The sequence below is a fragment of the Nuphar pumila genome, chromosome 12 (genome assembly GCF_984573655.1).
Source record: "Nuphar pumila chromosome 12, dmNupPumi1.hap1.1, whole genome shotgun sequence".
NCBI classification, from domain to species: domain Eukaryota; kingdom Viridiplantae; phylum Streptophyta; class Magnoliopsida; order Nymphaeales; family Nymphaeaceae; genus Nuphar; species Nuphar pumila.
Window position 1 is genome coordinate 93511234 of NC_143260.1, and position 23151 is coordinate 93534384.

The following is a 23151-nucleotide window of genomic DNA, read 5'->3' on the forward strand; positions in this document are numbered from 1 at the left end:
TGAGAGAGTTTTTCTAAAAAGTATATTTTCTCATAGAAAACAATCCTCCAAAGGTGGAGGAATGTTGCCTACCAAGAGAAAATTTAGTTTTGCACTCCCCACCATCATCCATCTCCCCACCACTACCACCACCCATAATCTCACCATCACCACCATCATCCATCTCACCACCACCCACCACCATCATCACCACCCATCTCACCTCCCACAAGCACTTAGATTCGGCAAAACTTTCTTTTTTTATGAAAGTTTTTCTTGCTTCCAAATGTACCCTTAAGGAAAACTATTTTTGAAACTGCCTAGTGTTTCTCAAACATGTGAAAGACTTAAAAATGCAGAAAAAATCCATTTCTTATAAAGTGAGAAACTTGATTTACATTATATACGAAACTAATTTTATATGAGAAATTTGGCTTAGTCAAAAAGGCTAAGGAGAGAGAGAGAGACTATTGGAGTGATAATTTTCCTTTCCCATGTAGAAAACTAAAGGTTGGCGATCAAAGGACGCCTCTCTTTTTATTTATGTGCAGAGATGAGCCCATGAGGCTCTCCTTCTTCTGCTGCTTCTTCCTCCCTCCCTTATCCTCACCACTCTCCAGCTTCACCCTTCTTGACTCTCTCTCTCTCTCTCTCTCTCTCTCTCTCTCTCTCGTGGACGCCCTTCACCGAACCCCCAACAAACAAATCCCTCTCTAGGGTTTGCTCTCCCTCGATCAAGCACTAGAATCTCCCTCTCCCTACCACCCCTAGTGTTGCTCCGATCTTCTTCTCCTTCTTCTTGGCCTTAAGGATCGATCGGAAAATGGAGCTCGAGGTTATCGTCAAGAAGGACGTCGAGAACGGAGGGGAGAAATCGAGCCCCACCGGGCCGGCGCTCGTGCTGTCGAACTCCGGCAAGAGGATGGACCAGGCCGGGACGCCCAAGAAGTACGTGAAGCAGGTCACTGGGAAGCACAACGACACGGAGTTGCACCTCGTGGCGAAGAAAGGGGACCTCGCCGCGGTGCGCCAGGTCCTCGCAGGGATAGACGAGCAGATGGTTGGCGCAGAAGGGGCGGAAGCCGACGCGGAGAGGGCCGAGATCCGGGCTGCCGTGTTGAACGAGGTGAACGAGCTCGGGGAGACGGCGCTGTACATCGCAGCGGAGAGGGGGCATCTGGATATGGTGAAGGAGCTGCTGGGATGCTCGATACGGGAGAGCGTGGCGAGGAAGACGAACGCAGGGTATACTCCGCTGCATATCGCCGCAAAGAAGGGATACCAAGGTGATAATCCGGTGCTGGTTCTGTTATTTATGAGGTGATTTTGGTTTAATAGTGAAAAATCGGTGACCGGTTCGATCATGCCAAGGTAAAAAAAACGTGGTTTAGCAATCTTGGTTACGTTTAATGAAGTTAAACTGCTCTAGGTAATTGGATGAGAGCATTGAAACTTCAGATTCATATAAAGCGCCTTGATTGGGACTATTAACCTAGTAGTTTTGATGTCCTTTTATTTTTCGGTTCATATGGCTTGTGTAAAAAAAGAAGCTTGTTTTACCTATTCGAGATATATGTGGTTGTATCAATAGATAATATCGTCCTTATGTTGGTGAATAGTTTGTGATGTTGCTCGTTGTAGGTTTTGGGTTTGAGAAAGATGAAGTTCAAGATTCATGAATTGGCAAGAGTAAAAAATGCCAAGATGAAAAGAATGGAACTTGGAGTATATTGTGCAGTTCTACAGTTTATAGGAAAGTTCTTTTTTTTTTTTAATTTATGTACCTAATAAGATGGGTAGGCAATTGCAATGAGGCCTTGAAATGATTCGTTGTAGGTATGCAGTTGGTAGTTTATAGAAATATTTTTTTAGATTTATGTATCTGTAAGATGATAGACAGTTGCAGTCAGGCCTTGAAATGATTTACTATAATATTTGTCTTACATTTCCGTTAAAGAAGATTTATCTAGGACATTTTTGTGTGCTTCATTAATATCTTTTTGAACACAGACATCACATTGAAAAAGTTGGTTAAGAAGAAAGAGAGCAATGAGGAGAAATAGAATACTTGATAGTACACAGAGTGAGGAAAGTGTCGGGAGAAGAACAACAAGGAAAAGATAAAGGAAGAGTCTTTTAGGTTTCTGCCATTTCTACACACATACAGAGAAATAATAAGGTAAAATTTATTAAAACACAAGGAGAAGATTGAAGAAATACAAAAGTTACAACAGGGTGATGAGCATCACCTGCAAGGTAAAACAAATGACGCAAATGAAAAATCAAAAAGTGTCAAAACAGTGACAGTTACAGTTCCACTCGTACTCCCAATCCAAGAAAAGTCAGCTCTAGGCCATTTGATGAGAACACTGGTTAACAAATCCTCTGTGATTTTTTGTGTAATACTGTTCCAACTTCCAACTTTATTAACAACCTCGGAAATTTCATAATTCTGCTGCAACCAACTTCTCCACTAAGCTGTGAACAAAACCACCTTCATGCCATTTGCATTTCTTTTGTTTATCTCTCATCAAAGGATCTGGGATCAAAGTCAAACTACACAGTGTGATTCTCTGATTTAGAATATATAACAATTTCAACCAGGCTAGAAGGAAGAACTTTAGGGGAAAAAATTAAGAGAACAATACCAAAATAAATGCAATGAAGATTGACATCAACAATTGGACAAACCTTTTGCTAATGATAATGTTTGATGTCCATGAAGAAATGGATGCCAAAAATCATGGAAGAACCAAGATATTGGACAAGATAGAATCTAAAAAATTCATATATTCCTCATTTGAAACCAGTGATGGAGTTGATTTGGTTCAACGGGTTGGCAGTTGGTCATACATTTTTTTAAGTTAAATCATATTAAAATCCCATTTGCTGTTAGTTATTATCCTTCTCCCAAGAAAATTTTATGCAGGTGAGGACCTTTGTACCAAGTTGTAACAACCTTCACTTGGCCGGTCTCCTTAGACAGACCACTAATGCAGTTGAACCCAAATAAAATTGGTTTCTGCAAAGTCACTCTTTAAGAGTGACTACTAGAGCCAAGAACACAAACACCAAATGTGCACACACAAAACTCTCAAATATAGAAAATGACTTAAAGTCATAAGTTGGTTTTATTGAAGAAAGGAAGAGAAGGGTGTAAAAAACCCATGCATACAAGAGGGGAACACCTCCTCTATTTATAGAGGAGGAGGGCACTAAGAAGGGACCACATGGGGGCTCCCTTGTAGTCGTTGGGAGCCCCCAACGGTCAGAAATCTGACCGTTGGGGCCCTAACGACTACAAGAGTGGGGCCCCTTATGGTTCAAACAAAAAGTAAAAAAGAAAAATGTAAAAAGGAAAAAGAAAAAAGAAAAAGTAAAAAAATAAAAAGTACATTTTGCAGTTTTACAAGAATACCCCTATCGGGTATTTCACTAAAAAGAATATGTATATATATACATATATGTATATATATACTTATATATATACGAATGTGTGTATATATATATATATATATATATATATATATATATATATATATATATATTTTAACACGCCCCCTCAAACTTTACGGGGAGAAGATCGAAAGTTTGCTAAGGAGAAACATAAATCGTGGAGTTGGGAGCGCTTTGGTGAAGAAGTCAGCTAGTTGATACTCTGAAGTAACATATGGTAATGAGATAGTCCCTCTGAGGTATTCGTCTCGAACATAATGGCAATCAATTTCGATATGCTTTGTTCGCTCATGAAAGGTGTGATTGCTGGCAATGTATATCGCACTTTTGTTATCACAACAGAGCTTGGTAGAAGTGGAAATGAGGACGCCCATGTCAGCAAGGAGACTTCTGAGCCATACGATTTCCATAGTTGTCATCGCCATAGCCCGATATTCAGCTTCAGTAGATGATAAGGAGACCTTCTGCTGCTTCTTGCATCTCCACGAGATGAGAGATTCACCTAAAAAAATACAAAGACCCGTAATTGAGATACGATCATTGGGATTTCTTCCCCAGTCAGCATCAGTAAAAGCAGTCAATTCATGAGATGAGGAAGAGGATAAGAAGAGTCCCTTGGAGATGGTATTTTTGATATATCGCACAATTCTCATTACGGCCGCCATATGAACCATGGTAGGTGCGTGCTGAAACTGGCTCGCTGCATGAACCACATGAGCTATGTCAGGACGGGTGATGGATAGATAGGTGAGGGATCCAATTAATTGACGGTAGGGAGTTGGATCTTCAAGAAGAACACCATCTTCAAGTCTTAGTTTCGCATTGATAATTTCGGAAGTCTCAACTTTCTTTTCATCAGATATTCTTGATTTGGTACAAATTTCTGCAACTAACTTCATTTGAGATAAGATGTATCCTCGTGCAGAATAAGCCACTTCAATTCCTAAAAAATATCTCAAATAACCAAGGTCAGACATATCAAAAGTATCTTTTAGCATAGACTTAACATCATTTACTCCCTTTTTGTCATTCCCAGTGATGATCATATCATCAACATACAGCAGAAGCATAATAATGGAGTCACCTGTTCTTTTAACAAAAAGAGCAGTGTCAGTATAGCAAGAAGAAAAACCTAAATTGATTAATACATTACTAAACCTGCCATACCAAGCTTTAGGAGCTTGCTTAAGTCCATATAAAGCCTTTTTTAATTTTAAAACTTTTTCATTTAAATTCATACCTGGAGGTGGTTCAATATAAACTTCTTCATTTAAATTGCCATTCAAGAAGGCATTTTTAACATCAAGTTGAAAGATAGGTCATTTTTTAACAGAAGCTATAGCAATAAGGGCTCGAACACTAGTCATTCGAGCAACTGGGGCAAAAGTTTCATCATAGTCTACCCCATACTCTTGGGCATATCTTTTGGCTACCAACCTAGCCTTATATCTTTCTAATGAACCATCACTCTTAGTTTTTACTTTAAACACCCATCTACATCCAATGAGTTTCTTGCCATTGGGAGGATCAATGATTTCCCAAGTTTGCGCCCTTTTAAGGGCATTAAGTTCAAGTTCCATAGCTTCATTCCAATGAGCATATTGTTTAGCATCATTGTAATGAGATGGTTCGTGAAAGGAGTGAAGAGTAAGTAGACATGCTCGATTATTAGGAGAAAAAGAGTCATAAGAAACAAATCTATTTGGTATCTTGGGAATGCGATTTGATCTTCTTTGAGAGGTTTCTTCTAACGACTCACTTTGAGAAAATCTTTCAAGAGCACACAGATGATTTCTTTCATTCCTTCTAGAGTAGACTTGTATTTGTCTTGAAGCATTTTCTTCTAAGTTTTGATCATTATTTGGATGTTCAACAAGATCTTCATCAAGAGATTCACTAGGATCAACATGATCATCTATGATGTTTTCTTGAGGTAACAAGTCAAATAAAAAGGAATAGTCAATATTTTCATTTGGTTGATGCGAAAAACCACTTTCTTCTTCGAGGAATGTGACATCTTTTGAGATATAAAGTTTATTCTTAAGAATGTCAAAACATCGATATCCTTTTTGTTTTTCGCCATATCCCAAGAAAATACATTCAATAGCCCTAGGAGAAAGTTTATCATTTTTGCGAGTTAAAACAAAGCATTTACATCAAAAAATTCTTAATCTTTTATAATCGGGAGACATATTGTAAAGTTTTTCAAATGGAGAAAGATTTTTCAAAGAGGATGAAGGGATTCTATTGATGAGATATGTTGAGGTTAGAACCGCTTCGGCCCAAAAGGATTTTGGGATATTTTTTGAAATCAATAATGTTCTTGTAGTTTCTATTATGTGCCTATGCTTTCTTTCCGCAAGACCATTTTGTTGCGGAGTGTTGGGACAAGAACGTTGATGACAAATTTCATTTTCTTTTAAGTAACTTTGAAAATCATTAGACATATATTCACCTCCCGAATCGGACCTAAGAATAGATAGATTTCCCAAAAATTGATTTTTAACCATTGCATGAAATTCTTTAAAGAAGGAGAAGACTTCGGATTTGCGACTTAGGAAGTATATCCACGTAAATCTAGTGAAGTCATTAATAAAGACCACATAATACGAAAAACCTCCTTTAGACAAAATTGGGGAGGGTCCCCACACATCGGAATGAATAAGTTCAAATGGCCGAGTGGTAAAGTAACTTCTTTGAGGAAACAAAATAGCTTTAGATTTCCCAAAAATGCAATCTTTACAAGTCATGTGATTGTCTTTACACGTATTGTTCAAAAAAGGGAAAAGAGACATTTTTACAAAATTTGGATGACCAAGTCTCTCATGCCAAATTCCAATACTTTTGTCTTTAACAAGATTGCAAGATGACTTAGATGAAAGCGTCAAAAAGTCCATAAAATAGAGATCACCCCTTCTATGGCCTTGCCCAATCAGCTTCCCTGACTGGAGATCCTGCACGGTGCAATCTTTAGGTGAGAAAGAGACTTGGCATTCATGGTCGGTGATTTGAGAAACAGAAAAGAGATTTAAATTAATTTTTGGGACGACTCTTACTTTAGGAACAAAAAAGTTTTGAGATTTTTTGAAGTCAAGTGTTCCAATACTTTCAATTTTCAATGATGTTCCATCGGTCGTTGAAACATAGGAGGACATGGGTTCGGAAAAAAACATTTGAAAGAGAGTTTTTATGAGATGTCATATGAAAAGAAGCACCAGAGTCTAGTATCCACATACCTGGAGGTGATGAAGAGTAGGTGATGGCGGCTCCGGATGTTGAAGGAGAAGACTTGTGAAGGTGTTGGAGAACTTCAGAGATATGATTAAGAGTTTCTTTGATATCTCCTTCTTTGGTACTTTCTTCCTTCTTTGGAGAACTTTCTCCAACCGCGGCAACCTTTCCTTTAAGCTTTGGACAAACCGGTCTAATGTGCCCCGGTTCATTACAATAGTGGCATATAATTCCCTTTCTAGGCCCATTACTATTTTTGTTAAAGTGGGGAGGTCTATATGCTTTAACATTCGATCCGGGCCTATTAACGACCAAAACTTCATCACTCCTAATGCTCAAGCCAAGTCGAGTTTCTTTTTGACATATCTCGGCAAGGGCATCTTCAATAGGTAGGGCTTTGCTTTTATGGAGAAGAGATGCCCTCACTTGTTCAAATTCCGGGCGAAGTCCATGAAGGAATTGAAAAAAGTGCTCCTTTTCAATTTGTTCCCTTCTTAGTTCAATATCTTGTAGAGCAACCCATTTAGGTTCAAGAAGGGCAAGTTCATCCCAAAGAGGGGTTAGAGAGCTAAAATAGTCCCGGACACTCATATCCATTTGTTTGGTGGAACGAATTTTTTCTTGACAAAAAAATTGCCGAGCAAGATCCTTTTAGGTATACATACCCTTAAGGAAAAACCAAGCCTCATTGGCCCTTCTAAATTTGGCAATATTGGCACAATTTTTAAGGTCTACATTGTTCATAAACCATGCCAAAATTTTGGCATGGTTACTTTCCCAATCCTCAATTTTGGATTGATGTTCATTAGTGGCTTTGATGCGCTCATCGCCATCTAAAGCCTTTTCAACTTCATTTTCAATTTTGGTAAGAACAAGAGAGGGTTCGGGAGTAGTTCCCATAACAAAACCCCAAAGTTTCTTACCTCTTAGATGATTTTCCATAGCGGAGGCCCACATGAGATAGTTGGACCCATTTAGCTTGAAAGAAAGCTCCACTTTAGAGTCACGTTCCATCGGCACCAAATATTCTTCCTTTCTTCAAAACTTTGAGAGGCACGCGTTCCAAGATGACAAAGAAAAAGCCCCAATCACCAACCGAACTCTGATACCATATAATGAAAAGAGGCGGAAGCACCAATAGAGCAAAAAGTCACTCTTTAAGAGTGACTACTAGAGCCAAGAACACAAACACCAAATGTGCACACACAAAACTCTCAAATATAGAAAATGACTTAAAGTCATAAGTTGGATTTATTGAAGAAAGGAAGAGAAGGGTGTAAAAAACCCATGCATACAAGAGGGGAACACCTCCTCTATTTATAGAGGAGGAGGGCACTAAGAAGGGACCACAACCCTTGTAGTCGTTGGGAGCCCCCAACGGTCAGCCCCAACGACTACAATAATGGGGCCCCTTGTGGTTCAAACAAAAAATAAAAAAGAAAAAAAGAAAAAGGTAAAAAGGAAAAAGAAAAAAGAAAAAGTAAAAAAATAAAAAGTACATTTTGCAGTTTTACAACAATACCCCTATCGGGTATTTCACTAAAAAGAATATGTATATATATACATATATGTATATATATACATATATGTATATATATACTTATATATATATATATATATATATATATATATATATATATATATATATATATATATATATATATATTTTAACATCTGCTAGGCCAGTGGATACTCCAAGCCTTGTGTACCTAGCTCCACTTAAATTGGTTGGAGCTCTCTTTGAAAGCAATACTCTTTTCAAGGACTATAGGTGCTAATTTTCTATTGTATGTGCTATAATAACATATATGTTTTGAACCAATGTTGTAAGTGTGATATGTTACAATGGAATAATAATTTTAGAAAACAATGGCATGATACACCCCTAAAACTAGTTTTCATCGGTATAGGTATGTATTGCACAATACCCTAATATGGGGTGCATCTTACGACCTTGACATTATCAAAATTGTGATTCTAGGCATTTCTTTTTTTTGGCACAAGTTTAACCAATGTTTTAATTATCATATCGGAACTCGTATTGGATGGGCCTGATATACAAGTATATCGTATTGTAAGATATATAAAAAATTCGAAAATCACAAAAAAACTGAAAACTACAAAAAAGGACAAAAATCTCCAAATTTTATAAAAAATTCAAAAAATCATTGAATTCAATAAAAAAATGAATATGAATATAAGCATTACGAGCAGTATTGTTAAAAACGTGCCTCAAGGCGCAAAATGCATGTCTCGTCTGAAGGCAAGGGCCTTTTTTCCTTAAGGCGCAAGCCCAAGGCACAACTATGGTTGAGACATGCACCTCGTATGCTTTGAGGCACATGCCTCATTTTGACAAGGTCAAATGAGGTCAAAATCCTCATTTAAGCAAAAAGCCATGTAAAAAAGAACTACACAAAAGGTGACCCGATGTTAGGGCATTCCCCTTTCGTCTCCTCTCTTCTTTTCCTCTCCTCCCTCCTCTTCACTGTCAAAGAAGAAGAAGAGAGGAGTAACTGCATGCACCCTCTCTCTCTCAGGTACGTACTCTCTCTCTCTGTTACTTCTTCTCCGTCTCTCCCTCTCGTTGTCTCTCTCACTCTCCCTCTCTCGTCTCTCGTTTCTTGCTCTCCCCTCTCTTTCTCTCTCATCTCTCGCTCTCCTCTCTCTTTCTCTCTTGTCTCTCCCCCCTTCTCTCTCTGTCTCTCTCTCTCTTGGTGTCTCTCTCGGTCTCCCCTTTTTTCCTCTCTCATTTCTCTTTTTGTTTTTTTCTGTTATTTTTTCTTCTCTTTTTGTTTTTTTCTACACAAAATTGGTACCCATCTCATTGTTGTTTTATAAAAGTTATATGGATGAAAAACAAAATCTTTAGTTGAAACTTTAAGAAGAAGTTTGGAACCCAAATGGGTGATCTTTTCTTTTTTCTTTTTTGTTCTTTCTCTAAATGTAAGCCTATACTTGTGTTATGATGAAATTGATGCATATTTCTTTGCATATAAATAACTTGGTGTTATCTTTATCATTCAAAAGTATGGAGAAATTGATGGAGATGTAAATCATAGGATAAAGGTTGGGTGGATGAAATGGAAAAGTGCAACTGGAGTGTTGTGCGATCGTAGAATGCCATTGCGGTTGAAGGGAAAGTTTTATAGGACGACTATTAGACCCGCTTTACTATATGGTACAGAATGTTGGGCTGCCAAGCGACATCATATTCAAAAAATGAGTGTAGCTGAGATGCAGATGCTTAGATGGATGTGTGGAAATACAATAAAAGATAAGATTCAGAACGAGGAGATACGTAAGAAGGTAGGTGTTGCACCCATTGAAAATAAGATGCGAGAGAATCGTTTACGGTGGTTTGGACATATTCGGCGAAGGCCTAATGATGCTCCAGTTAGAAGGTTGGAGAAATGGGAAAATATATTAGTTAAAAGAGGTCGGGGTAGGCCTAGGAAGACTTGGATGAAGATGATAGGAAAGGATATGAATGCTTTGAACCTCACCGAGGACATGACATTGGATATAAATGATTGGAGGAAAAGGATTCATGTGGAAGACCCAAAATGAATTTCTTTTTTGGTTCATATCGTTGACCCCAATTGTTTTGGGATGAAGGCGTAGTTGTTGTTGTTGTATCTTTATCTCTTCTTTTTTGTTTAAATGCATCAAATTCTAAAATTTCTCTAGTTAAACTATGGTGGTACTTGGCTTGCCACATATCCTTTATATTTATACCTTAGTCAGCAATAATATTAGAATTTAAAAAAAATATATAATTAATAATGAAGAAAAAAATAGATTTTATTGATTGTTAGAGATTTTGTTACTTAATTTTTTATTAAATGCTCATATTTTATTTCTTAATACTTACATAGATCAAGTTGCTGCATTAATATTACTTTTACATGTTAATCTCATAATATTCAGTATTTATTTGAGATTTTCTATTTCTAATTAGTTGTTGCTTCATTAATAAAGCATTTTATTTATTTATTTATATTTTTAGATATTTTAAAAAAAAAATTAAGTTAAAATTTATTTTGAGGCTTACGCTTCACTTCAATTTTTTGGTGGAGCACCTGGCTACGCCTCAACGCTTTTAACAACATTGATTATGAGTAATTAAACATAAACATACACTAGTAAAACATTTGAAGCAAAACTAATAACACTACTAACAAACTTAGTTGTCAAAAGGGTGCCTAGGCGCTGCCTAGGCCGTCTCGGTGGGCTAAACATAGGGCAACCGCCCAGGCTTATGGGTCTAAGCGGTAGGTCCTTGTTTTTCCACCTAGGTTGTCCCCGCTTAGGCTGCAAGGACATGGTTATCCTTTTTTTTGTCTCTTTTTTTTCTTTTTGTTTTTTTTCTTCCTCTCACTCCGAAACACTTTCTTTTTTCTTCTCCCCTTTTCTTCTTCTTTCCTTTTCTTTTTCGCCTTCTTATTTTTTCTTTTTTTCTTATCCTTTTTTTCTTCCTCCTCTTTTCACCCATCCACCTTCTTCTTCTTCTTCCCTTTTTTCCTTTTCTTTTTTTCCCTTTTCCTTCTTTTTTTTTTCTTTTTTCTTCTTCCTCCTCTCACCCCTCCACTCTTCTTCTTTTTCTTCTTGTTCCCCCTTTTTTTCCTTTTTTATTTTTTTTCTTTACATGGATGCATGTGTTTTTCACACACACATATATAATGTTTTATGTTCAATGTTATGCAATTTTATGAATTTTGTGATATGTTACGTTGAATTACACACTTCTTTTGTAGTTACAATCATATGTTTGTTACTAAATTTAACTATTTATTATAATATTTTTGTTTTTTATGTTTTATTTATTTGGTTTCATCTAGACCAACTAGTCCTGCTTTGGCCCCAACTAGTCCTTTTAAAGGTCTTTCGCCTAGGCTTCGACTAGCGCTTTTGACAACTAAGCTAACAAACATCTAACAAAAGTCACAACTCACGAGCATGATTGTTTGATATTAGTCATATATTGCATAAAAAAATAAAAAAGAAGCATCCTAATCTATCTATGTTTATCATCATAACAAAAATGATATTCAAATGATGGATCTTCTTCTTCTGAGTTGTCTTCTTCTCCTACTTCCTCATTCAGCTTTGGGCCAACATAATCATTATTTTCATCATCTACCTAAACCTCCATCTCAACCTCTAGTTGCCTCCGATCCTCATCATCATTCAAGATACCAAGCTCTTTCTTCTATCTACTCATCTAATATGTCAACATTGTCACTATTGATGGGGTTGTAGTTGCTCCTTTGGTGTCTTCTTGATTCTCTTTGTATTTGTCTGCAACATTCATATATTAATTATAATGCAAGTTGTATAAAAAATCCACTAATATATCTTAATGTTACCTTTTTCTTAATCTCATATTGTAGGCAACAAATACAAGATCATTCAATCATGAATAATGCAATCTATTATTTTTCTTTGTGTGGATGTGCTAAGAAAAACTCCAATGTTTCTCACATTCACTCGCTTTGCATCCCTGACTCAATATATGTTGTGAAAACCTAGATAATGTAGGAGCATCTCCACCAAACCTATTTAACCATTGATATGAACCAACAAAAGAAAAACATATTATGAGATAAAATCCTTGAAACATAAAAAATACATAATTAAATATAATTACATTGAATTTCAAATGTATACCTGGCCACAATGAGCTAGGCAATGGGATTGTGTTCCTTCTTCCAAAGTCCCCATCATTTTGTTCATACTTAGTTAACTCCAAATGAAATTGTTTTGCAGACTATGATCTACATTTAGTTTCTCAATGGAGTTTAAGATGCCCTTTTTCACTTCTTTCGTATACGAATGTGGGGGAGAATTTGTTAGCAGGATTGAAGAGGCAGCAACATAAATGTCTTGATGGAGTTGGTCAGTCCATCTACCAACTACCTTCCAAAATGGCATATAATACTTTTTCTTGTCATTGAAATTTCCTCTAATATGCTCTTTTGCCCTGTCCATATCATCACAAGTAGCATAGCTGGGTTCTCATCAATATCCACTCTCCTCAACACTTTCACAAGTGGTATTGTCATCCTAAAAATTATGCTGCACCTCTTCTAAAACTCCATAGAGAAGACGATCTCCACCTATGTCACATGGATACAGGTACAGAGGGTACGACATGACAATTTTAGAAAACACAGGTATGGGGACACAACTATATGTATAATGTTTTGAATTTGGATTGGATTAAAATCCATATCTATTAAAAAATAAAAAAACTTATTTTTGAAAAATAAAAAAAGATGGGAAAGTGGTTACCCCCTTTCTCATCTTTCGTCTCTCTTCATAAAAGAAAATAATGAGGGTAATTTTCGAGAATGGCCTTGCCTTACTCCCCAACCTTCATAAATTAAAAAGCAAGAAGTGGGGCAAGGGATTCTCTGGAATACCACTTCTTTTTCTTTTTTAAATGGAAAAAAGAAGGGTATTTTCGAGAACCTCTACCCCTAATAAATGAAATAGGTGGGCCAATGATTTCTTGAAAATACCCCCTCTTTCTCTCTTTCTCTCTCTCTTTAAAAGGAAAGGAGATGAGTAATTTCGATAACCCCATCACCTCACAAGTCAAAAAAGGTAGGTAGGGGGCCTGCCTTTCATAAATTAAAAGGTAGGTAGGGCCTGCACCCTCATAAATGAAAAAGGTAGGTGGGATTTTCAAAAATAACCTTCTCTCATATAAAGAACACAAAAAACAAGGAAAGTAAAAAGGCACATGGGTTGTAACTGGACCTGGACCCAGACCAAACCCTTCACGTACCCGTGCCACACTCAGTACTTGTACCCATGTTCGGGCATGTCGACACAGGTACGTGAGGGCTAGAGCCGTGTCCCAGTGACAGATCTCCACTATCTCAACCCCAATAGGTTTCTATGCAATATTTATAGCAAACCACTCATTTAAAGCAAATATTTGCTTTAATTCATCATGATTCCTAGAGTTGGGAATTGTGATTCCCAGAGTTGAGAATCGTGATTCCCAGAGTTGGGAATCACATTTCCCCCAAAAGAGAGCCACCCTTTCCATTATCAAGGAAGTGTGCTTCCCTATGTCACACAGACTCTTCTAACAGGGCACCGCACCCGCACCCAGGCGGGTGCGACACTTGGACACAACTTCCTTTGTGTTAGGTGATGTCAACCACACTGAGGTCCATTTGTATCCAAAAGTAGATTCAGTTAACCCTAATCAAGTCCATTTTTATCTATATTATATATATAAATACATAAATACACACACATAGACGTAGTGTTAACTTAAAACTGTTAAAAATTATATATATATATATATATATATATATATATATATATATATATATATATATATATATATATATATATATATATATATACACCCTTCCCGCACCCCTGCACCCAAGTTTTTTTAAAGTGCCACATCCACACTCGTACCCGCACCCGCACCTATGTGACATAGGTGCTTCCTATTATTGGGAAGCTCGCTTCCCTTAAATTGAGAAGTGAGCTTCCCTTTCAAAAAATGTGCTTCGCCAAACATTTTGAAAGTGTTGTGTTTTGCACATCCAAAACGTGTTTCGGGGAAGCGTGCTTCCTCATGCCTACTGGTGCTTTCGATAACCTTCGGTTCAACATCCTTCACTACTATAAATATCACAAACAACTTATTTGTAGTCTTTACTTAATTAGATATATCAATAGATTTAAAAAACATGACACCTTTATGACAAGAAACAAAAAAGTTTATCAGATTTCATTGTCTCTTGTTTGTCCATCCATCTGTCATGATGGTGCAACATATAGTCTTTCACTTCTGCAATAGCTTGCTTCAAAATCATGTCCCTCAATGCATGATAGGAGGGCATCTTCTAACCAACTTCTATATTGGCTATTGCATTAGCCATATCCTGAAAATGATATTAGTTTGCAACGTTGAAAGGTGTGCAAGTCAAATAAAAAAATGCTCAATTGCCAGATCTGTCTACTCAATCATTTGTTTGGAGGTCATGGCAGAACGTATATTTGGTTGAGCTTCAGTGGTCGCCTTAAGCGAGAAATAGGTACCAATCCCACATCCTGGACTTGTAAATTCCCTCATGCACAATGCAAGATGTTAGAGAAAATGTGTTTTTGATCTATATGTTGACCACCATGTGATAGGATCTATATCATCATCCTCTCTCGCTAGTATTGCTTGGCCATAAAATCTCCTAGGGGAAAACTTTTCAAACTCGAGTATGGCTTGCTTGCTTTGTTCTCGAAAAAATTTTGTCATACACATATTATCATGCTTTGATAGCTCTAGATCTAGATTTGGAGGGACATGACCAGAACCTCTTGACTATAATTGGTAAACCTAGTGAGTCAACTTGGGAATCACCCGAGTCAACTCCGATCGGACCCCAAATGGGTCACCTATTAAGGTTACTGATCCTAATGCCTATTATAATCTTTTTGTCATGCATTTTATGATTTTAATGAACAATTCTTATATAAAGGCACTTGTTACGATTAATCTAATACTGTTAAATGAAAAATGTTAATGATCATGTATTGTTATATGTTTTTGTAGCTTAACTATTGACATATTACAACTTGAAGTTTAGTTATTTTCATGTCTTATTCATGTGCTTACACTATAAAATATAGTCCTAACTCATTCGAGTCATTGAGTGAACCTGCTAACTCGCGAGTTAAGAGTTGGTCCATTCGATTCTGAGTCACAAGTTTGCCAACTATGCTCCTCACTGCCACTTTTTTCCATAATATTTTGGATTGAGAGAATGCATCATTCATTGCATATGAGTGTTGCTTTTATCCCAAATTGAATGTATATGATTGCAAATTTTTGAATCAAGTTCATGACCTTTTCCTTCGTACTTAAAAATTATAGCTAGAACTTTTTCAATCATATTATACCATATTTCATAAACTTTGTCAACTTCCCTCAGCATTTCTCGAATAGGTTGTGTAAACTCAAGGAAGTACACAACTATATCTCAAAACTCATCATCAATAATGCACCTTTTTTTATTTTTTGGGCTTTGGCAACATCTAAATAATAAAATGACCAATTCTCATTAGTTACCATGTTAATCAATGCATTTTGGACTTAATGTTTTTCACCATCACAATGATGAACGCAAAACGTATTTCAACAATCTTCAACAACTTCAAGTTAGAATGCTTATTAAATATCACATTAACTTGATGGTGGTTGACAATAAATTTTTTAATATTTTTGACATCTCTCTCTAATTTCTCAATCCATGAACATAGTATATATGCAGGTGAATCTTCTTCCTTTTTTAGGTTGCAAATGCTCTTGAGGTTCATATTCAAGTTATGTGCTATACAGGAAGTCAAAACAATGTGAGAGAATTCATTTTGTAAACTCATTACTGCACTTTTACAAACTGGAGCATTGTTTGTAATAATCAACGCTACTTTCTCATCACTTATTTCTTTTATCACTTCCATAAACAACCCCTTTAAATTCTCAACATTTTTATATTGCCTAGATGCATAAACTGATTTCAAGAATATTAGCTCACTAGGCGAAGAAGCAATGAAATTAATTAGTGGATACCTTTGAATATTCATCCACCCATTAGAGACAATAGCGACCTCATTTTGCTCTCATGAAAATTTCTTAACTTTTAGCAGTCTCTCAACATTTGCCCTTCTCTTTTTCAATAATTATTGTTCATAGTTTTTTTAAACTTGGAAGTACATAGCCACTTAAATTATAATTTGCCAATAAAATAATTAAGTCCTTCAAATAAGGATTTATAACTATATTAAATGGAAGTAAACTAAAACAAAAGTACTTTCATGCTTTTCTATCCATCTCCTGCTTCTCATATGTATTGAATTTTCCTTGTGTCGTTTCTCTACCTCCTACATCCACTTTTCTTTTTTCATTTTTGAGTATCTTCTTTGTGATTTAAAAGAGATGTCTTGATTGTACAAGAATCAACCATTTCTTTACTCTTTCCATATTCATCTTGCATTTTTTTGTATTGTCTTTGTGCTGCCTTGTCAACTTTTTTACATCCCGAAATGCCATGTACCATCAACTTCAAAAAATGAGCTTTGACTCACATATAAGACCCAACAAAAGTTATCTCACAAACGTGCATTGAAATCTCACATTTCCACCACCACCAACTCCACTTTTATCAAGCTTCTTTACTTTTGTCCATAGTAGCTCATCCTCACATGATGCAGCCGAAGGCTAAGAACAAGCACTAACACTAGTAAAAGAAATTGCACATGCAATTGAAGACGGCACAATTCATTTTCCTTTATTCGTGATTTCTTTTCCTTCTCCGCCATTTTTGTTCTTAAAACAAACAAAAATAAATTTTTTATTTAAATTTTAACAAAGCTAAAAATTATCTAGCTATTAACATTTTTTAGTTGGGTGGGTTCAACCGAACCCCAATCCACCCAAAGCTGGGTGGGTTCAATTGAACCCCACCCACCCAGCCTAGGGCTGTGTGGGTTGAACCGAACTCAGAGGAGGAAGGAGGAAGGAGGAAGGAGGAAGGAGGAAGGGAGGGGACTTACCGAGAAGGAGGAGGGGGAGCAGCGCAGCTGCAGCGGCAGTGCAGGAGAAGAGGAGTGAAAGAAGGGGGTGGGCCAAATCATGCCCTAACCTGACCACCACCACCACCCCTTTTCCCCTTTTGTTTTTTTAGTTTTGTTTTTGGACAAAAGTGGACCCAGCCAAAATGATCCTGGGTGCGCGTTGACCACACCAGGTGCGGCGAGATCCGCATTGATGCTGATGCAGTGACACTTTGGATAAGTCTATGTGACATAGATCACCATTATATATATTTTTAATTTTTTTATTTTTTGCGTGATGCAAATTTACAGTTATGATGTGTGACAATACAATGCTATTTTCTAGCATTTATAATACGAGCCATGTTCCTATTTTTACAACATTGTTGCAAACGTTTCTGCTTTTGTTATTTCTGGAGGATAAGTGATGCTATATTTACTGGAATATATTATGTAAAGTTGCATTGACTATGAAGTTGTAGCATATTCATATTATTTCTTTGCCATTTTGTATATATGTAGCATTGAAATTTGTTAATGTACCACAAATGGCACTTGCTTACTAATACATATTATAGGCATTGTCCAGGTACTCTTAGACCATGATCCTGAACTGAGCAAAACAGCTGATCCTAAACATGAGACTCCTTTGATATCAGCAGCAATAATGGGGCATGTGGGGGTTGTAAATGTATTACTGTCCAAAAATTCGGGCTTGTTAGAGATATCAAGAACTAATGGAAAAAATGCATTACATCTAGCAGCGCGCCGTGGTTGTGTAGATGTTATAAAAGCATTGCTGGAGAAAGATCCACAATTAGCACGAAGAACTGACAAAAAAGGACAAACTGCATTGCACATGGCTGTAAAAGGAACAGACTGTGAAGTGGTCAAGTTGCTTCTTGATGCAGATGCAGCTATAGTAATGTTACCTGACAGGAATGGCAATACTGCCTTGCATGTGGCCGCAAGGAAAAAGAGGGTAGAGGTATGGTTCCATCTCATGAATTTACATTGTTTCCTTTCTTTTTTCATCTGAATATAACCTAAATAATTTAAAATGAATTCTTTAGTTGTCTTGTTACTTTGTTTGATATATCCATTTTAGATTGTGAAATTAGTCAGTCAGCAGCTGAGTTTCCAGGTCACCTTTGTTTCTAACAGTTTACTCGCAACTCTCTGTGTGTGTGTGTGTGTGTGTGTGTGCACATGCACATATTTATAATCTCACCCTTTCTGTAGTTCAGATCAAGAAAAATGTTATAAGCCATTTTTATCATGTTATAGTTTAGCAAGTTCCATTGTACCACTATTGTTTCTTGAACTAAATGATGCCCGCTTCAACCCTATTATGAGGAATGATGGTATCTCCAATCAAGAAAGAACCACTTGATTCTCATATTGAAGTCTCTTGCATACTGTTAGAAACTTGGAGGCATCACTATGTGTAAGAGCTTATGGAAGAAGTGAGTTACTTGTATGCCAAGTTACTTCCATTAGACAGAGTAAGGACAATAAAATTGTAAATTGATGGAGTTGTTATCTCAATATTCCTGGCATTCATTTGTGATAGATTTTTTCTGACAATCAGTTTAGATTAGTTGTGAACAATCTGTTTTAATTAAGTGAAAAAATTGGTACATGAGGATGTGGTGAATAGTTTATCATTAAAAACTCGATTTGGGAAGCCATAACACAGAATAGATACAAAATAATGTAACGACTAACATAAAATAAATCATTATATTGACACTTCTTATTTTTTTCCGTCATTCTTTTTACCTTTTTAGGTGAACTTTCTTTAAGAGGTTCCTAGTGCACTCTTCCTTTTTCTTTGGATCATTTGAAAGCCAAGGAGACTGGTTAGGTTGTGTTTTTTGCATTCAAGAGCAAATTCTCTTTTCCCATATCTAGGGAGAACCCTAACATCGAGAGGCTTATCATGACAGTCATATGATTCTCCTGAATATAATGACATCATCTCTTGCAACAATAGGGCCCAAGTGGTGGCATTTGATTCAAACAATAAGCAATAATTGATTCAATGAGAAACCTTTTTGGGCTAGCCCAAGGGAGAACACCACCCATCCCGTCCACAAATTACTAGGCCTCAGGATGGTAAACCCCTTGAGGCCCCCTTGCTCCCATCTGCATCCAGCTTGGACCTTGTGGCAAGGGAGAACCCCATGAGTTTCGAACTGTAGTGATTCCATGTCAGGTGTGACAAACAACAGTCACGCCTAGCCAGGAAGGCAGAGCCCTTGTGAACCTTACAATATGAGAACCTGTTGAACCATAAATGCACCACAAGATACAGACCGTCAGATATTTCCCCCTTCTTTGTGCATGTGATTTCCTAGAGTTTGTGGTTAATACATCACTATCAAGTCACACAATTATGTAGATTAGAAATCCTTGTAACTTTTTAATTTCAGTATAAAGCATGTCAAGAGCTCAAAGATCTTCTAGAAATGTAATTTAAGGTCTTTTGGAAATGTAATTTTCTGGCTGAAGATATTTATAACATGAGAACAGGATCCAGCTGTGTTCTGCTATTTATGACTCAAGATGATCCTTAATCATCTAAAAAGCATGTAAATGCTTCTAGATATGTAATTTTCTAGCTTCAGATATTTATGATATGAGAACAGGGTCCAGCTGCTGTTCTGCCTATTTATGATTCAGTCATGGATGATCATTAATGATCTCAAAGGCACATAAATGCTTTTACATTGACTAACCATTTGCTGTCTAAATGAACTTTGTTGGAAAAAACATGTCATCCAAGCATCAAAACTCAGCTAGCAATTTGTTTTCTGGCTTCAAGTTCTCTCGTGGTGCTTTTGCTATGAATCTTTGTCCATGGTGTTTTTTCTATTAATATTGTCCACAAGTCTTTCTTGTTAATAGCTATTATGGACACAACAACCCATTCCAGATGCACAGACGTCTTCAGGTCCCTGGCCTTGACATTGGCACTTGTCTGATTATTTTTCGAGATGTGTAATTATTGGCTTGTTGGAGGTTTCATGCCTAAATGACTCTATGGGCATTATAAGGATGTTTCTAGTCGTTGCCATGATACTTAATGTAAGTAATCAATTACCACTTCGATAGTCATGCATTCTGAAGGTCACACTGTTCATAATACAGTAGTCTTTACTTCAATTCACCATTATTTTTGTTACCCATTTTGGCTTGCAATCTAGTTCTATTAGAATGTCATTAGTCTACTTGTTATAGTTAAGCAATGAGAGAAGTTGGGTTTGCAGATATACTGATCCAGCTTATTCTTTTCAGGAGCTGTTTTAAACAAAGGCTTTAGGACCTGGGATTCATGAACTGGCTGCAATTTCAATATTTCCCTTAGGGGTTGTTTGTTTCATGCCCTTTCCTATGAAAGAGGCCCTCTTTCTTAAGGTAGAGGATGTCTTTCTCAAGGGAGGTAAAAGAAACATCTCCATGAGAAATTTGTGGTGGGATCCACATGTAAATGCAAAAAAGCAAATTTACTATCAAAATGGGTTCACACCTCCTCCATAGGGAAGCACTTTCCCTCCTTGGCATCCTTTTCAATGGGAAGGGACTTCTCTTGGGTGGGAATGTAACAAATGCCACCTTAGAAAAATAAAGACTGTGTTGCAGTTTTGCCCATTTCTTTCTAATCGCATGAATCTGTCACATGATTAAACTGAAGGTGGATACTTGCAAAAAAAGGGGAAAAAATGAAAGATGGAACAGTTCCATGTTTCATAAACTTGATATTTAATTGATGAAACATTTTTGTACATTGTGTAAGGCTCTCTGGTTCAGGATGTGGATTTCATTGACTGATTTGAGCAAATATTGGATTGCATGTTGCTTTCTTGAAACTTTGTGGCTGTTGATCAAGTTGCTGCATCAGCATCATTATCTAATCATGCTTTTTCACCCAGATAATGAATGTGCTCCTACAACTGCCAGACACCAATGTAAATGCCCTGAACAGAGCCCACAAGACAGCGTATGACATTGCAGAAGATCTGCCTTCCTCAGAAGAAGCCACTGAAATAAAGGAATGTTTGCAACGATGTGGGGCCCTTAGGGCTAATGAATTGAACCAGCCAAGGGATGAGCTGAGGAAGACAGTTACTGAGATTAAGAAAGATGTCCATACCCAACTAGAACAGACCAGAAGAACCAACAAAAATGTTGATCGCGTTGCCAAGGAGCTTAAGAAGATGCACAGGGAAGGGATCAACAACGCTACAAATTCTGTTACTGTGGTTGCTGTTCTTTTTGCCACAGTAGCGTTTGCTGCCATCTTTACTGTTCCAGGTGGAAATGACGATAATGGAAGAGCAGTTGTAGTTAAATATGCCACGTTCAAGATTTTCTTTATTTTCAATGCGATTGCTCTGTTTACATCATTGGCCGTGGTGGTGGTTCAGATTACCTTGGTACGAGGGGAAACAAAATCTGAGAGGCGGGTTGTTAAGGTGATTAACAAATTGATGTGGTTGGCTTCTGTCTGCACGTCTGTAGCGTTTATTGCTTCTTGTTACATTGTTGTTGGCCGACACCACGAGTATGCTGCCATTGTTGTAACATTGATTGGAGGTCTGATAATGGCAGGTGTCTTGGTTGCCATGATATGTTTTGTGTGCAAATCTGAGCGGACTAGATCAATCAGGAAGAAGAAGTCAAAGCTATCTAGGATGAGTATGTCTCATTCGTGGCATGGCCATTCTGATGTCTCAGCCTCAGATATTGAAACAATTTATGCAATATGATAATGTATAAGCCATGGTGAGTGGTCTTGATAGAATATCAAGATGCCTGCGGCCTACTTCTTTGTCCAATAATAGCTTGTACTTTTATATGGTGATTGCTCAGGATGCTTGTAATGTGGCACTTGTGGAGAGAATTGACTATGGCATCTCCAGTGAAAGGGTTGCTTGAAATAAGTGATCGAATTTTATGTATGAAATTATGCCATTTATGTATAATGGAGATAGCATGCTTATTCATACAATAGGGATGCATATAAAGCTTGCAGGTGCTATTTCAAGCTAAAGTTTAGGTGATGCATCCTGCTTATTGCTGTGAAAATCTGTCGTTCCTCGAACGAACCTGCCCTTCTTACATATAGACACAATCCCCTGTCCTGTGTGTGTGTGTATGTGTGTGTGTGAGAGAGAGAGAGAGAGAGAGAGAGAGAGAGCATTGATAGGCTATGTCACAAGGACACTATTTAGGTACTTTTTAGTTTCGTAGCAAGTATATTTTTATATATTAAAAAATTAAAATATACCACCTTCCTAGCTAGAGGTGACCGCAGTTTCTCACCTGAGGTGGATGGCCATAGTTCGAAATCTACTGGTATCATCCTTTGCTGCAAGGTTTAAGCTGGGTGTATTCTCGGTTGGGCAGAGGGGGCCTCAAGGGTTTTAACCAACAAAAGGTTTGCTAACGAGTGCCCAATGATGGGGGAATTTTTTCCTTGGCTTAGGCAAAAAAAAAATTTATTCCCATGTCTTAGTTTTCAAAAGTAGGGTCGCAAACGGTTCGGATTCAGGAAGCAGTTTTTCTAAATTTTGGCTATCCTGTATCTGAACTGATCGGACCCTTCAATGTATTTTGAGATCCGAAATGTTTGTATCCCCTGTGTATTCGTGTGTCTCATATTTGTATCGGACTTTGTCCTTGTGGCAGAGATGTGGGGTGCATGGAATGCCCATGGGCATGCAGCTAGCGTGCTTATTGGTCGTGCCTCAACACATTCTCCACCTGCCACTATAAAAGATTGTTCAGGTAGAACGTTTACGCAGAATCTTTTTATCAACAGTGCAGAGTGCAACATTTGGACTCCCTTTCCAACCAAATCATCTGAATTTTATACTCCCAGATGTTGGAAATGCTTGA

At 37.2% G+C, this 23151-nt stretch overlaps 1 protein-coding gene across 1 annotated transcript; it reads left to right on the top strand.

The window, feature by feature from the left end:
- The first annotated feature begins 506 nt into the window (after window positions 1-506).
- Window positions 507-22261, top strand: LOC149821197 (ankyrin repeat-containing protein ITN1-like). The gene is made up of 3 exons (XM_089983836.1): window positions 507-1265; window positions 17826-18235; window positions 21183-22261. The coding sequence occupies exons 1-3, from the start codon at window positions 803-805 to the stop codon at window positions 22017-22019; spliced, it is 1710 nt and encodes a 569-aa protein (XP_089839962.1). The 5' UTR covers window positions 507-802; the 3' UTR covers window positions 22020-22261.
- The last annotated feature ends 890 nt before the right edge of the window (window positions 22262-23151 follow it).